Genomic DNA, 16,966 nt, shown 5'->3' with positions numbered 1-16,966 from the left:
AGCTCACCGTACACTAACCAAAGATCAACAGGAGCAATTTCCTTTAAACTTGAACACCAGGGAAAGCTGTATTTCTCCTGAACAACTAGTTCACTTCTCATCTTATGTGATTGTTCATGTCCTCTTCTGTGTTCTACCAAACTTTGTGAACCATTTTCGGTTACTGTATAGAAATTCATGGAATTCATATTGTGTACCAACTCTACACCTGACTTGATTTTTTCCCCTTATTATCTTTTTATTTTGTTGTATTCTCTATTTATTTTATGCTATTGCATGCATTTCTATGAACCACTGCAAATCTTCTGTGGAATAGGTAAAACATACAAACAGGTTCACATTACCACATTTAAACCTCATAACATCTCTGCAAGAGAGTTTTCATTATCACCACTAGAGTGCTTGAGAAAAAATAAATTTCACACAGGTACAAATACTTTAAGGAGTAGAAATATAAATAGGAAATCCCAAAGTCCTACTGAGAAACATTGAAAAAAACACCCAGCCATATCAAAAGAAAGATAATTATTGTGGATTAACCAAAGTAGCAAGAGATGGATGACCCCGGCCAAAGCTTCCAAAATAGATATTTTAAAACAATCTCAGTAAATCAATAACATTATCATACATGATTTTTTTATTCATATATGCTTAAAATTTATTTACTTTTTACCTGTTTTTTCATATTAACCATTCTGTAAAACATTGTCTTTAGTTTTTTCCTGGGGTACTAATTACTTTTAGCCTATTTCAAATAAATAAATGCATACATACATAAATCCCTTCTGCATGCATGTGCACACACATATAAAACCTCTGCTTTAGTTGGTTTGCTAATTTTCCATTTCAGTCTACTTTCTCCAGACTTTCAAAAGAACAGTGCTCTACATCCAGAGGGAAAAAATGTATTCTCCCCCAAAACAGTACCAACTTCAAAAATCCCGTAATTTTCCTTTGAGCTAGTCATTGTAATACCAGCCAAGGGGATGGAAAAACTGTGTGATTTTTCTGTGTTCAAAAGCCTTTACATTTTGTTCTTTCTGTTATTTAAATAGCCTTAAAACACATTTGTGTAAGTTATAAACATAGTTGTAGACATAATAACAGATTCCGGGTCTGCCTTTTATAAATCATGTGATTTGGAACAAGTTACATACTTCTGTACCTTGGGTGATTTATCTGTAACAAAGGAAAAATAACAGAATTCTTCAGAGCTGGTATGAAGATTAAATGAAATAATGTGTGCAACATGCTTAGAACAATGCATGACACATATTAAGCTCTTGGTAAGTGTTCACTACCTTTATAATAAATACTACATTCAATACTATTATTCATTTTCAATTTATGTTCTATATTCTCAGTATAAATAGGTGAAATAGCACTTGAAGTCTTTCATGGGGAGATAGGCAAGATATTGAAGGAAAATATTTAATGCTTCCATCTGTAATTTGCCAACGTAATCTTCACATGTTGTGGCACTGACTGGAGTCATTACCATCAGTCCTAAAGGGTACCTGAGCAGCTTGCTGATCACTCTATCCGATTCTAAGGGGATCAAATGGTATTTCAATTTTTTGACAGACTGGTGACAGCAGACTGTCGAATATTAAACCACACATCTGGCCCCTGTTATTAATAACTGGTTGTTTGCTATATGTGGACAATCTACAGGTTTTCCCACAGGGAGTTAAATGAGGGTGAAATGTGTTAATCCGCTTTTATCCCTATTCACATGGTAATTTACAAGATGGGCTAAGTAAGCCCTTGTAATAACAATTCATCATTATGATTCTGTGTAAGTCCAGTACAAGAAAGCCAAGAACAAGCAGTCCTTTATTTCTCAGATTCACTGTTTCTTTGGTTTTGTAGGCAAAGTCTATTTCTTACACATATTTACATACTGTGAAAATTGGAGGTAATACAACTCTGAGTTCAAGGAATGGAAATGATTCTCACTCTGTAAAGCCATGGCATAATTATGATAGTGCTGAGACCACAGAAGGACAGTTTGGAAGAGAGGTCCACCTAAGACTCTAAAGAGGAGAGGAGTCAAAGAGCTGTAGATCTTCTGACTGCCGCTATCTTCTACAGAGAAGCCAAGCTTGACAGTTGTGTTTCGTTTCCCTTCACTGCTTCTATTTTTCAGAAAAAATGAAGATAAATACAATCCCTCAAGCAAAATTATGGAGAGAAATCTCACTGCCCTTGGTATCTCTTTTTTGCTGATCCTCTTCTCCTCACACCCCACACCATTTTCCCTTGCTTCTTTCAGGCAACTAGGGCTTTCCAAACTCTATCCTCTTCATGTCCTAACTCCAAAGCCATCCACACTTCCTAGTCAAAAGAGATAAACAAATCTAATACCACTGATGCACTAACTTACTTTACATTGATGACTTATTTTTCCAAGCATGTGCAGTAGTTCATCCTTCCCTTGAAATTGTACTACATTTAAGACTTTCTGCATAAGTCTGCTTGTTCTAGTTCTACATAATTATTAAGGAGTCAAATTGTGGGACACAAAATCAACACATATAAATCAGTAGCATTTTTATACTACAACCACAAACTAGCAGAAAAAGAAATCAAGAAAGCAAGCCCATTTACAAAAGTCACCAAAAAAATAAAATATCTAGTAATAAATTTAACCAAGGAGGTGAAAGATCTCTACAACAAGAACTATAAATCACTGCTCAAAGAAATTAATGAGGACGCAAAAAGATGGAAAGACATTCTATGCTCTTGGACTGGAAGAATTAACATTTTGAAAATGGACATATTTCCCAAAGTAATCTACAGATTCAATACAATCCCCATCAAAATACCAAAGACATTCTTCACAGAAATCAAAAAAACAATCCTGACATTCATATGGAACAACAAAAGACCCCAAATAGCCAAGACCATCTTGAGCAAAATATTTGTATAAAGCTGGAGGCATTTCACAACATGATTTCAAATTATACTATAAAGGTACAGTAACCAAAACAGCATGGCACTGCCACAAAAACAGACACTGAGACAAATGAAACAGAAATCAACCCACATACTTACATTCAACTGTTCTTCAACAAAAGTATGAAGAACATACATTGGGGAATAGACTGCCTCTTAAGTAAACGGTGCTTGGAAAACTGGACATCCATATGTAGAAGAATAAAACTAGAGCCGTACCTCTTGCCATATACCAGAATCAACTCAAAATGGTTTAAAGACTTAAATATAGGGCACAAAATATAAAACTCCTAAATGAAAACATAGGGGAAACACTTCAGAGTGAAAGAGTTGGCAAAGACTTTATGAATAAAACCCCCAAATCACAGGCAATGAAAGAAAAAAAATAAACAAATGGGATTATATCAAACTAAGAAGCTTCTGCACAGCAAAGGAAACAACACAGTGAAAAGACGACCTACAGAATGAAAGAAAATATTTGCAAACTATGCATCCAGCAAGGGATTAATATCCAGAAAATATAAGGAACTCAAACAACTTAACAGTAAAAGCAGTAACCCGAAAAAAAATGTTCAAAGGAGCAATAGGCATTTCTGAAAGGAAGACATACAAATGGCCAACAGACACATGAAAAAATGCTAACATCACTAAGCATCACAAATGCAAATCAAAACCACATTGAGATGTTATCTCACCCCAGTTCGACTGGCTATTATCCAAAAGATAGAGAATAGAGAACCCTCCTGAGAGAGAAGAACACTCCTACACTGTTGGTGGGACTGTAAATTAGTGGACCCACTACAGAAAACACTATGGAGGTTCCTCAAACAATTACAGATAGAACTGCCGTATGACCCAACCATCCCACTGCTGGGTATATACCCAAAGGAATAGAAATCATGTTGAAAGGATATTTGCAAAGGATACTTGCACTCCCATGTTTATCACAGCTCTATTTACAGTGCCCAAGAGTTGGAACCAAACTAAATGTCCATTGACAAAAGACTGGATGAGGAAAACATGGTATATACACTAAATGGAATACTACTCTGCCATGAAAAAGAATGAAATTCTGCTATTTGCATCAACATGGATCAATCTAGAGAAAATTATGTTAAGTGAAATTAGCCAGGCACAGAAACAGAAATACCACATATCTTCACTCAAAAGCAGAAGCCAAAAAACAAACAAATACATTAAAAAAAGAAAGAAAGAAAGACACAATAAACTTAATAATATGATGAGCTTTCAAAAGGAGAAATCAGAGCTGAGGTTATTGAGCTGGGAAAGGGAAAGGCAGAGGGAGGTCAGCAAGAAATTGGTAAAGGGCCATAAACAACGATTATATTGTGTAGTGTTGAATTTACTACTTATCCTAATTTAAGCATAAAGTATTGCATACAGGTATTGATAATTCAATGCTGTTACCCACAGATATGTGCAATCAATTACGTTTCGTTAAAAAAAAAAAAGAAATTTCTAATCCACTCTTCTGCTTCTAGATGACCAGATGCAAAGGCTGCGATGTCATTTTCATAGTGTTTCCTGCCTTTATGGAGCCTGGGTTTTTTTCATCTGCTGCAAGCATGTACATGATCACTCTTGTACATGAGAGATATGTAATCAAATATCCTAGTAGCTCTGGGTCCTCCACTACCCAGACACTGGGACAAATTATGAGGCCAAATGCACATGAACAAAGCTTTAGGATGGAAAGATAGTCAGGATGTGGCTGGATAAAGGGCATGCATGGGAAACTCAGCCCCTAAAGAAGCAAAGTTTTTGTTCTTTAACACACAAGTGTGTACTTTAAAAAATACAGCAACACAACACTATTATGTGTTAAAAAAGTTGTCAATATTAATGACTGTCTTAGGCAACAGAAAACTAATAACGCACTTTGGTTGACAAAGACTCATGATTGTAATATGTGGTGTATTTCTTAGTTTCTGTTATTAGAATGAAGTACAATAATTATTATTTATAAATGTATATTTGGTATAAATATTTAATATGGATTATATCAAATGACAGATTAACAGTGATCTATATTTTAACTACAAGAGTAAAATACATATCTATGCTCAGTATTCATGATTTGTTTACTCATAAAATGTTGTCATTTGCTTACAACTTTAAACCCCTCACATACCACCAGCACTTCTACCAGAAAGAAGCCTCTGGCCCTGCTTATCCATCTCTACTCTACCCAGGCAACCTAATCAATATGAGAAGAAACTTCAAGTCTGCTGCCTTCACTTACATCCCACCTACAACTCCACCCAATCAATTTTGACTTTACACTAAGGATGAAATTTTGTCGGTATTCTCTTCTCTAAGTGATTTTCTCCATAGCTACGAATGGCTTCAGTAACAAGCTGTATGTAATCCCTAGTTTATATTCTGCTCAAACCTGTTTCCTGAACTCCAGATACATACCTCCAACTGCCTCCTTTTCTCTGATCCTTGAAAACGCCTCGCTCTTTCCCTCCACTGGTGCGTTAGGCAAGCTGCTTCTTAGCCTGAAACATTCTTTTACCACTTTACCTACTAGCCTCTTCTTACCCTAGACCTCAATCAGCATAGAGTTCTTTGAAATTTTCCCCAAACCATCCTCTTGTCTGCCAAACTTGACAAGGTCCTTCAATCACACCTTCTCATAGCATCTTCCAATTTTCCTTTATAAACTTTCAGTATTGTAATTAAGTTCATTTCTGCGATTTTTTTTTTTTAATGTCTACTTTCACTACTGTAAATTCCACTGGGGTCGGACTAGGACTGTCTTGCTCACAATTTTATCCCTAGTGTTTAGTGTAATGTTTATGAGTGATGTCAATGTTATTAAGAGTTTCTACAGGATATTTTTAAATGTGGTAGAATAAGTTTGAAAAGAGAAAGACCCAGCTCTCAACAACACTGTCAGAACTTTCTTCAAGGAGATGTTATTTAGCAAAACCAGAATAGGCTTCACCAATATAGTGATCATTTTAATCTGCCTACTATGATGGTGTTCCACCAATTTTATATCAATCATGCCAGTTCTCCAATCCTGTATATTGGCCTACTCCATCTTTTTTTTTTTTTAATTTGTCACACTGGATTACAAAAGATAAAAGATAAATTGACACATACTGCATTTTTATTCCTAGATATTTTATCTAGAATTCCTATTTCTTTAATAAAATGTCTGACATTCATATCTATCTTACTTACAAATAGAAATTAAACAGATAACTATAATATATTGTTACCAGTGTAGACACAATTTATCCTACTCACAAACTCACAATGGTTGCATGGATGTTTGTTACTTACATTGCAACTTGATTGACTCATAATTAAGATCTTTGTAAAAAGAATTGTTTCATTCATGATCTATAAAAAAATCTTATATCCAGTCAAGGATTATCAAAGAGTAAAAGTAATTGTCTCTCTGGATCATTACCTATTGTTTTGATTACTTCTGCAGAGAACATTTTAATTACCAATTTAAAATTCAGGAAAAGCAATTGTTTGATGAAGAATATTAAATATTGCTCAGAAAAGGCCAGGCTAGTTTAATTTCAAATAATAATCATGTAAAGGAGCTGGTTAAATTTCACTGTAGAAAATACTTCTTTTTGCTCCATTTTCTAACGATAACTTAGATATGGTCAAGATGGCAGTATAGATGGTCCCCAGCGTCTCTCTCTCCCACAATCAATCAATTTACAACTATTAAAAAGCAACAACTGCCAAGCTCGGGCTGCTAGAACCTAGGGGAAGAGGAGGAGAGACCTACAGAGTTCATGAAGGCAAGAAAAGCCATGATGATAGAAAGAACTGCTCAGACCATTTCAAGCCCTGGCCACTTCAAAGCTGGCCTTGGTGAGCACGCAGAGCAAGAGCTGGCAAAACCCACAGCTGTGCCCTTTGTATAAAGTAGAGGCTGCAGGGGAGACGAGGGCCTTGGTGGCCTCCAAGCCAGCAAGACCAATAACAGGGTTCCCATGGACACACATAGGAGCAAGTGACCACAGACAACTGAAAGAAGCAGCCACCCAGAGGCCGGTGAGTTATTGCACAGATCCTGCACATGGCCTGTCCTGTGGGGAGTGTTTGAAGCATGGGTGGTGGGGGAGATGGGCCCACCAGGGGAACACTGGGGCATAGCATGGACAGCTGATCTGCCCTCCAATCAGAGCAGGACCACTCAGTGGAGACTGGTCAGGAGTATAGAACTGTATGGGGTGCAGTTTGCTGAAAAAACGCAGGTCCAGACTGGAGTTTCCACACAGTCCAGTTGTATCTGACATCACAAGACCTGGGAGTACATACGAGGTCAACAATTAAACCCTGAGCTGCACAAAAAGCCTTCTCCAGGGAATCGGCAGCAAAGCAGCAATTTACCTCAACCACAGGGCTCAAGTTCTGGTCCCCACAGGAAGTTTCCCCATTTTAGACGTAAGCAAAGGACAACAAATTAGTTCCACTGCAGAGTTTAAGTGGTGGGGGTAGCTAGTAATCCAACATACAACTGAAAGGAAAAACAATATCCCACAGATCACAGACAAAATTTTGATATTAACCAGTAAATGCCTAACACCACCAAAGAACACTTATAAAACCGGGAAGGACCAGAATCCCCCTGGGCTCCTAAGTTCGGACAGGGAGAGGGCCCAGGGGCCCAGTCACAACCAAGCCCCCTGGGCTCCTCTGCTGGAATGAGGGGGATGACATAGGCCTCAACCACGCTACCCTTGGAAAGCCCCCTTCCTCTTCCTCCCACACTACCCCTTCCCCATTCCTCTCTCCCTTTCCACCACAACCGCTCCACAACATCTTACAATGTAAAAAATAATAATAATAATTAAGTTGTAAAAATAAAAAAAAAAGATAACTTAGACAAGCATGATGCATCTGTAAGAAGACATTGGTGATACATAAATATTCTAATAAAAACAGAAGAACCAACAATGACAAAATGATTCACTTCTGTGGTCTGAATGTTGGTATCCCCCCAAATTCATATGTTGGAACCTAATGCCCAGTATGATAGTAAAAAGAGGTGGGGTCTTTGAGAAGTAATGAAATCATCAGGGCTCCACCCTCACAAATGGGATTAGTGCCTTTAGAAAAGAGGCTTGAGCAAGATCCCTTCCTCCACTTGGTCCACTTGAGGATGCAGCAATAAGACGCCATCTATGAAGAAGAGGCCCCTCACCAGACACGGAATCTGCTGGAGCCTTGATCTTGGACTTTCCAGTCTCTAGAACTATGAAAAATAAATTTCTGTTGTTTAAAAATTACCCAGTCTAAGGTATTTTGTCATAGCAGCCCAAATGTACATTTATGTATACAGCATTTTAACAAACAAAAACATAATTTGTAAAAGCCAATAAAAACATTACCCTCACTAGTAACAAAAGGTGGCGGCAAAAAGATAAAATCATGGACTAGCTACTAGTACAAGTTGTAACTAAAAACATTGTTAGTTTAATTGTTATTTTTTACCAATAATGAAGACCAAAGCTATGAGTGTTTAGCCTTCATTTGTATTCACCATTTTTCACGCTATCTTTTAAACATATTTTTGCAGAAGTTGAGTTATAATACCAACAGAGAAGGAAAAAAGTATTTGAATAATTTTGATAACAACAATTAAGTTACCTGAAATTATTTTCTTGGTCACCCATCTGGAAGTTAGCTTTTGTAGCCATCTTCAAGACTAAGTTTAAGATGCAATAGACAGTCTGTTTAGCAGAAAGTTTAGTCACTTTAAGATGTCACATACCTTACGTGAAAACTGAGATTATTACATTCCAACCTCCCTGATCTAAGACTTATTAAATATGGAGGGACTTTGAAAAGTTAAAGTGCAAGACTCCCAGAAGAGGTGTTACTAACAACCAAATACAGAAAGTAGACATGTGACAGTAAGTAATTAAATGGAATCAAACATTAAAAATAAATTCCAAGTAACCTGAAAAGCCATATTTCAATTTTATTTATAAGAGTTGGTCAAAAAGAAAGAATCACTAATTAAATAAGTGACCAATTAATCACTTATTAATTAAATAAGTGACCTATTAATCACTTATTAATTAAATAAGTGACCTATTCTTCTGGACTACAACTGAGAATTGTCCATTAACAGTAATTGGAATTGTGACAATTTATTCACATCAACGGCATTGTGTTCCAAACTTTACAATTATTAAGTCATGAGGAAAGAGGTGAAGGGATTGTTCTGAATGTCTGAAGGTGTTTAAAACCTGAAAATTAACAATCTTTAACTGAAGAATATTCTAACCTTTATTGTTTTACAAATAATAAGAATGTTAAAACAAAGAATACACTTCAACTGTACTATGATTATACGTATGCCAGAATGGTTTCCATATAAAACCAGGTAGATTCAAGTCTCTCATCATATTAGTTTCAATATAAAGTAACTATAAAAAATACTAAATATTCTAAATATTACATTCAAAGTATATTAAATACCTTGAGCCATCTCTAATATAGTGACTTCAGCTACTTTGTTTTCCAGCAAATGCTGAATATCCTATCTACAAATGACACGGGATCTTCCTGACAGTCTTAAAATGTAAATTCCACAAGGACATCATCACAACATAAGCAATACTGTCATTATTCTGGGGGGAAATTCACCTCTAATTATATCTATGAGCACCTTGAGACCAAGCACAGTTTCATATTCTTCCGTATATTCTCCCCAAAATCTAACTTAATGAGGCCTTGAGATGTAGCAAGCATTCAAATATTAGCTGAATGGATAAATGGCCATTAAAGATATATTACACAAAGCATTTGAATTTGATTTTTGTCTTTTACTCAGGATGCTAAAGAAATAAATGTGCATTATAAATACAATAGACATCCCCAAGGCATAAGCAATGGTCCCATTTGGCAACTCTCAAACTTATTTCATGGCCTCACAGAACTAATGTTATCCATGTGCTAAATTCTCTGCACTGCTGTGTTTAATTCTGTTCCCTTATGTTCTACTCAAAAAAGGATATCAGAATGCAAATGAGAAAGGTAATTATGTAAGGACGCCATTGAGATAATGCACATTTATATATTACATATATAATACAGATTTATTACATATACACTACATAAGTATTACATGTATGTTTTGTAAGTGTGTATGTGTGTGGGTATGAGTGGGTTTACCTACCAAAAGGTGGCACCATATAAATTTAGGTGACCTATCTATCCAAGTTTGGTTCACAGAAAATCTGTGGTATGGAGTGCACCCTCCCTGTATCCTAAAAGGCCCATCAATATTCTCTCTTTAACAACAGCTATCATACACTCCACTCATTTTCACATGCCAATCAACCATGTCCTACTAAGATTTAGTTTAAATTTCTTAAAGTGAATAGCAAGGTAGAAAGTGTCTACTTTCCTAAAATAAAACAAAAGAAAAAAGTGTCTACTTTCCCACAGCTGGAACACAACTTCCCCATCATTTCAAGAACGTGACTCTCTAGATACAGAAGACAGCCATCTTGATTCAGATTCTCCCAGAAGCCTATCTTGAGATAGGACTGGAGCATAAGTAGTTTATTTGGGAACTGACCTCAGAATATACTGGTAGGTAAGAGGAAAGTTGTGAGCCAATAAAATTTGCAGTATCGAGCCATTTATTTATCACTGTGAGCAACTAGGGCTCAGTCCCGTTGGACATGGTGTAGAACACCCTTCAGAGTTATCCCAACCAAGGAGCAAAGAAGCTAAGGTATTTATTCAACAACTCCCTATTTACTCAGTGGCACACTGGCTTGCTCTGCGAGTAGGCCTAGTGTGCTCCTGTTGTTGGTGGGGAGTCGAGGGTGGAGGAACTTCAGGCAGAAGGTGTTCACTGAAAGTACCCTAGAGAATATGGGCTAAGCACTAAATGTATCTGTTGGTAAAAACAATCTACCTATTCCTATACAAGTGCTTCCTCCTCAAATCTGCAGGAATCAAGTGCAGTAAGAGAACCACGTAGAATTAGATTACCCATCAGACTTAATTTGCAAAGAGGAATTTGTGGCCATATTAAAAACAAAAAAGATGACTTTACCTATTGCATCATTAGTTTAGGATTCTGAAAAAAAAAAAAACAGAATTGCAAACTGCAAATCAGAAGTTAAGAAGGAAACTAACTTCTAGTGCGCACCTAAACTACACTAAGTACTGTAAAATTATTCTTATGAATTCAAATTAATTAAACCAAAAGAACTTAAGAGTTTCTTAAGAGATTTGAGTCACAAAGAACTGAGCTTCATCTTTACACTGATTACCAAATACATGTATGTAATTTGGCAGAATCTTGGTTTCCTAGATCCTAAAATAATTACCTACTGTTCATGAATTGTATAAGAATTGACTGTCATACCATATAGCACAGGTAAAGCACTTGGCAGAGCTCAGTGCCAACTGTTATTCCTGTACCTCTAAGTACTCCCTCTCGTCATAATTTTATGAGGTAGACAGTATTATTCCCATTATTAAAATAAGACCCCTAAATTTTATAAGGCTGAATGACTTGCCCAAGCCCACTCAACTAGTGAGGGAAAAAGCAAAGGACTGAAATGTCTCTATGATTCCAAGGATTTTGACTTCAAAAATTAACAACATATGCAACCATCAAATATTCATTTTTCATGAAGCCACAAAAATAGTCACACATTTAAAAATGGCTGAACAATTTTTTAAATGTTTAAAGTCTTATTTAAATGGCATAATTTGTAAGGTAAGTTTGAGCTAGCGTAAATTTTTATTATAATATAAATTTTAAATGACTGTCAAAAAGTCTTTTAATACAGAAGTGAGTCATTTAGGTAGTGTTCAATTAACCAAAATTCTTAATCATTAAAATATTTCTGCAGCATCCTTAGAAAAATGAGGGCAGCCACATGAACAATTAACATCTTAGATATGATAGTTAAAAAAAACTACCGTCACCATGTCCAAAGTATGTCCTCTATGTATTCAATCCATCTCACACTTTCTACAATGAGGATTTCTATTCTACATGATTATCCTGAAGTCCTGAAATAAATACAGATTGAATCACTATGAACACTATGCTGCACTTAACAAGCTATTTAGAATGATACAGTTTATCTGAATGTCAATTAGCATTGCAAATTTGTTTAAATATCATGCTCTTTTTTCTTTAGTTAACCAGAACACCGTACTTTAGAAGCATACAAGTTAATTTGTATATTCTTTGTAAATTTTTAACCAATACATATGCTTTTGCCAAAAAAAAAAAAAAGAAAGAAAAAGACATTGAATAGAAATACTCTTCATAAAACATCCATATCCCTTTAAATTACTCATATGAGACCAAAGAAGTCCATTATTAATGCCCAAGAAAAAAATCCCCAGGGTGTAGGGATAGGAGTTGGTAGAGGGAGCTGAGAAAGTGAAGAGAAGGAGGCTGTATTGTCCAGTAGTAAATGGGCAGGGATTTGGGCTTGGATCAATAATGGATCTTTTATATAATTAAAATAGAACATCAATACGAAACTGAACATCAAGAAAACACTTCAATTGAGTTGAGAACCCAGTTAGTATACATATGTTATTTTAAAATAAAGAGATGTGACATGTGATACATGAAACGACTATTCCAGAAATTACAAAATTCAATGAAGCACAAAATGTGCTTTTTTAAAAAATGAGACTGAGACAGCTGGAGGAATTTCAGAAGTTTACCTACCAAAATCAGTGATCATACAGATGAAGCACACGAGCAATATTTTGCTAACAATAAATGTTCTAGTTTGGAAACTTAGTTTTAATATTGAGCCATATATCCTGCTTAGGTTAAAAATGTACTGGAAAGGTTGGATCACCCTGTGCACACACCGTTATTATTAACAGTCACAGTTACATACTCAAGGTGAGTGCTTTCCCTTGCAGTGGTTGTCATTCTCACTAACTACCTGTTACATATTTAAACCAGCTGTCTACCTGAAACTCCAAATGTTTAAGCAGCATAAAATTCCTAGTGGCCAGTAGACACCTCACCAAGACAGCACTGACAAGGACGAAGTAAACAGGCGCAAGGGATTTCAAGTTTCTTGTGCTTTTTCAATCAACCTGGGTACATTTTGAGTTCAACAGCACCTAAGGAAAAACCCAGCAGGTGTCTGGCACGGATACTGCGTGCCACTTGGGCGTGCTGGACCTCCTGTACCACCAGCCTATACACAGCCGAGGAAAGCGCACACAGACAAAGGGGTAAGCACGGGATCAACGCGACAGACGCGCGGCAAGGCGAAGGCGTGCGGAGGGAGAGCCGGCCCCGGCTGCGGCGGCGGCTCGGCGGCGTCAACATGGAGAGACGCGGCAGCCCTGCCTGCCTCCCCGGCCCCTCCGTCCCTCCCCGCCCTCCCCTCGCCATCTCTTCCCGAGCAGGACTTGCCCAACGGCATCGCACCACACCACTCACCTGTCGTCGTTTTGCCATCCTTGGTCCCCTAGCAGCAAATCCCGAAACCTGTACCTGGGAGGCAGAGGGGGCACTTCGCTCTCCAGATCGACCATCGTTCCTCAGAGAGAAAACGCCGCGGAGGAGGGAGCAGAGACGACAGGGACGCGGTGGCCACGAGGACCGGGGCCGGAGGGGAGGGGTGGCCTCTGGGCCGGAAGCCGAGCCGTGAGGGGCCGGCTCCTCTCCCCCGGGGTGTGACGGGGACGCTGCAGAGCGAGCCCGGGCGCCGAAGTGCGGCTCCGGCGGGGACCCGCGCTGCCGGGAACCGCCCCCAGCGCGGCGCCGCCTCTGGTGCCCGGGACCGGGGGAGGCGGGAAGGCAAAAGTTACTTCGACGAGAAAAAGCGCGGCGCCGAGCGCGCGTGTCGGGGGACACTGTCCTCACAGGCCGGCGACGGCTGCCCCCGGGCGGCGGGCGGGCGAGCGGGGGCCTCCCAGACGCCGCCACCCCGGCTGCCCCCGCAGTCGCCCCTCGGAGCTGTGGCTGGAGGCCCAGCCAATGAGACGCCCCCTCATTAGCATAACACGGTGACGGCATTGGGATGCCTCAGGCAGCACCTCCGGGGGCTCCGGGCCCGTCTGTGGGAGCGGGGCCGAGGGCGCCGGGAGCTCCTCACTGTGGCGGCCCGCAGACTGGGGGGTCGGGGGGGAAGAGCGCACGTCCGCAGAGAGGGAATCCCCGCTCTCAGCCCCGGGAGATCCCCGGCTTTCTCTCACGTTCTGAAAAAAGGAAGGTGGTTCCCTGGTCTCGAAAAAGATAAAGGGCCACGTCGGATCCCTGAAGAGAAACATTTGGGCATGACTGAGAGAGCTCAGAAGCGCACTGAGGATTCAGAGCGGTGAAGACGATCGCCGCCGCCGCCGCTGCTGCGGCTGCTCGCCCCGCGGGGGCTGCAGGCTGCAGGGTCGTAGCCTTCCCCAGGTGCACGGTCAGGGCCACAAGCCAGCTCGACAGCCCAGAGCTCGTTTCTCGGCACCAACCGCTGCTCAGATGAACCCTGCTGTGCAAACTCTAGCTCCATTCACACTGCTCTGTCCGTCAAGAGTTGCTCTCACCACAATACGTGCAGACACAGAAGACGACCACCTGACGGCTGGGCCTGAGGACAGACAAGACGGGTCACTGCCCCCGCCTTCACTCAGGAATCTCACGGGCAGCTCGGACGAACAAGCTTAGAAAGAAACCGATGCAATATGAGAAACAATAGTTAAAGAACATATAAGGAAATTTGGAAATACTCTGAGATAACACATTGGTTCATGTCGAAAATGAACTAATTAAGCCTTCTATATTCGTTTGCAACCTACTTAAGGGAAGGGCAGTAATGTGAACAAGCAGAGAGAATAGTATGAGTAGAGGCAAAGTGATTCTTGAAATCTTTTGCTGATCCAGGAAATGGGTAATTTTAACTATTAATTTGGTATGATTACATCCCATACAGGTCATGTAGCAAAGGGTTTACGATGAAAGTTAGAAATGCAGGAAGAAATCAAGCCAGCAAAAAGCGTAATAGATAAAATAGGATGAGCACCTAAACCTGAAACGTAACAATTGAACTAGAATGAACAGCCATACCCCTCACCTCCATCGTCAGAATCCTACCATTCTTCCAGACCCATCTCAAATGTCATGTCCTCCATTAGGGTTCCTCATTCTTCCAGCTGCTTATGCTGACTTCTTCCTTTGAACCCATCATACACCTTGTCAGTATTTTGCTTGAATTGCTTATTATACTGTGACCTGCTGTATTTCTAAGTGTATGTGTGTCTCTCCCCCTCTCCCTGTGGCTTATTTTCTAGCATAGTGCCTTCAAAATAGCAAAATCTGAACAAATATGTGGTTGAGATGCATTAAAAGCTGTTAAACCTAGGAAATTATTTTTCACCTGTACTTTGGCTCCAGAGTTACGTATTTGTTTGTGCACAAAACAGAGATAGAGAGGGACAGACAAAGAATATCTTTTATATACTTTAGACCTTATCATCTGCTATTAAGAAGGCTCCATAAAGTTTATTTTTTGATGTTTCAGTTAATATTCATATTATTATAGTCTGCCTTTATGTATTCATATGACTAAAGATTCTGAAATAATCACCTCTTGTTAACAGACTCAGAAACAAGACACTAAAAAAACAGAAAAAATAACTATTGAGTGTTAGAATCTGGATATGCTAGAGGTTAGAGGGTAAAGCAACAGCACTTTACTTAAAGGAGAGCTATGCACCTTTATTTTACACCTTTGGGACAATCTTAGTTATATGGCGTCAAAGTGCCCAGGTAACAGTTTAGAAAAGAACAACTATATTAAAAAGAAAAAATAAGTGAAAGCTTGCTCAGTTAATAGTGTCACAGCACAGCTAGCTATTAAGGATACAAATAGTACAACGTTCCCCAATGTGATAAACCAAAACAGTTGGAAACCACTGCAATGATAACACGCTGATTTTCTGTGTGCCTTAAAATTGCTGTCAAAGTGAAAAACTTTAAAATTCATTCCCTTGAGTAAATTTAAGAAAATTAAAAGAATAATGGAATATAAAAAATGCAATCCTTGCATTCTTAAAATGTAGCAATATTTAGGCATTGAAGCTTAAATTTATAATTGGAACATACTTTTACTCTCCTTTACGTTTTTTTCTAGTTTTCTGTAGACAGACTTTTTATTTTTTGTCATTAATTTTGACTTCTAGTTCTCCCACCTGTCTTTCTATACTTTTTTTTTTCTTGTCATTTCATGACATCTCCTTCTGTTAAAATCTTTCACTCTTTCTATCTTGGTTTCCTTTTTTCACCGTATTCTTTTAATCTCCTGTCTCGTAGAGTCTTTTTCTCTGTGTGTGTACGTAAGCTTTTATTCTACTATAACATGAGATTCAATTTTTTGGAAACAATTTTATACTTGGTTCTGTACATTGCAATTTTGTACCTTACTCACTGGTATTATGAATTCCTCTAATTAACACGTAGTGTAGATTAGAGCAATAGAGGAGATTGGTCCCTGACTAACAAAAGAGAATTTGCCAGAAATCTTCTGAATGATTCTGCTATTGGAGTAAAGAGGAAGAGTCAAGAATGAGGATTAAGGAGAATAATTCTCTAGGTTTAAAAATTTTATTTTTTTATTTTCTGAAAAATACATTTGAGAATATCTTCTAGTTTATACTCTTTTTATTAATAAAAAAGTGTTTGGTACATGTATTAATTATATACTAATGTTTTAACATAAAAAGATGTATTCCTATGACTAAAAATTGATTTTGTTAACAATTAACAATTTATTGATATTTACCTTGTGAAAAATAAACATAGTTACAATCATAGAATATGATAGGAATTTTAACCCAGTACTCAAAAGTATGTTTATATCACATATATCATTTTTATGACAAAATTCCTCAAGTTTCCAATTATTATGTCTACATAGCCCTACAACAACTATTTGATAATGAAATTTAAAAAGAAAAAAACTTTCTGTATGCCAAGCTTCCCACTTCAGAGATGCTGCAT

General features: G+C 38.3%; 1 protein-coding gene across 3 annotated transcripts in view; it reads right to left on the bottom strand.

The window, feature by feature from the left end:
* The window catches only part of KCNT2 (potassium sodium-activated channel subfamily T member 2), a 388,988-nt gene extending 375,476 nt beyond the window's left edge, over positions 1 to 13,512 (bottom strand). For all 3 annotated transcript variants that reach the window (XM_063114556.1, XM_063114557.1, XM_063114558.1), the window contains exon 1: positions 13,418 to 13,512. In XM_063114556.1, the coding sequence (XP_062970626.1) occupies positions 13,418 to 13,512 (95 nt within the window). The remainder of the gene's footprint in view (positions 1 to 13,417) is intronic.
* Positions 13,513 to 16,966: the final 3,454 nt, after the last annotated feature.

This window comes from Cynocephalus volans, chromosome 11 (assembly GCF_027409185.1).
Source record: "Cynocephalus volans isolate mCynVol1 chromosome 11, mCynVol1.pri, whole genome shotgun sequence".
NCBI lineage: Eukaryota > Metazoa > Chordata > Mammalia > Dermoptera > Cynocephalidae > Cynocephalus > Cynocephalus volans.
This window is presented reverse-complemented; position numbering and strand designations above follow the sequence as displayed.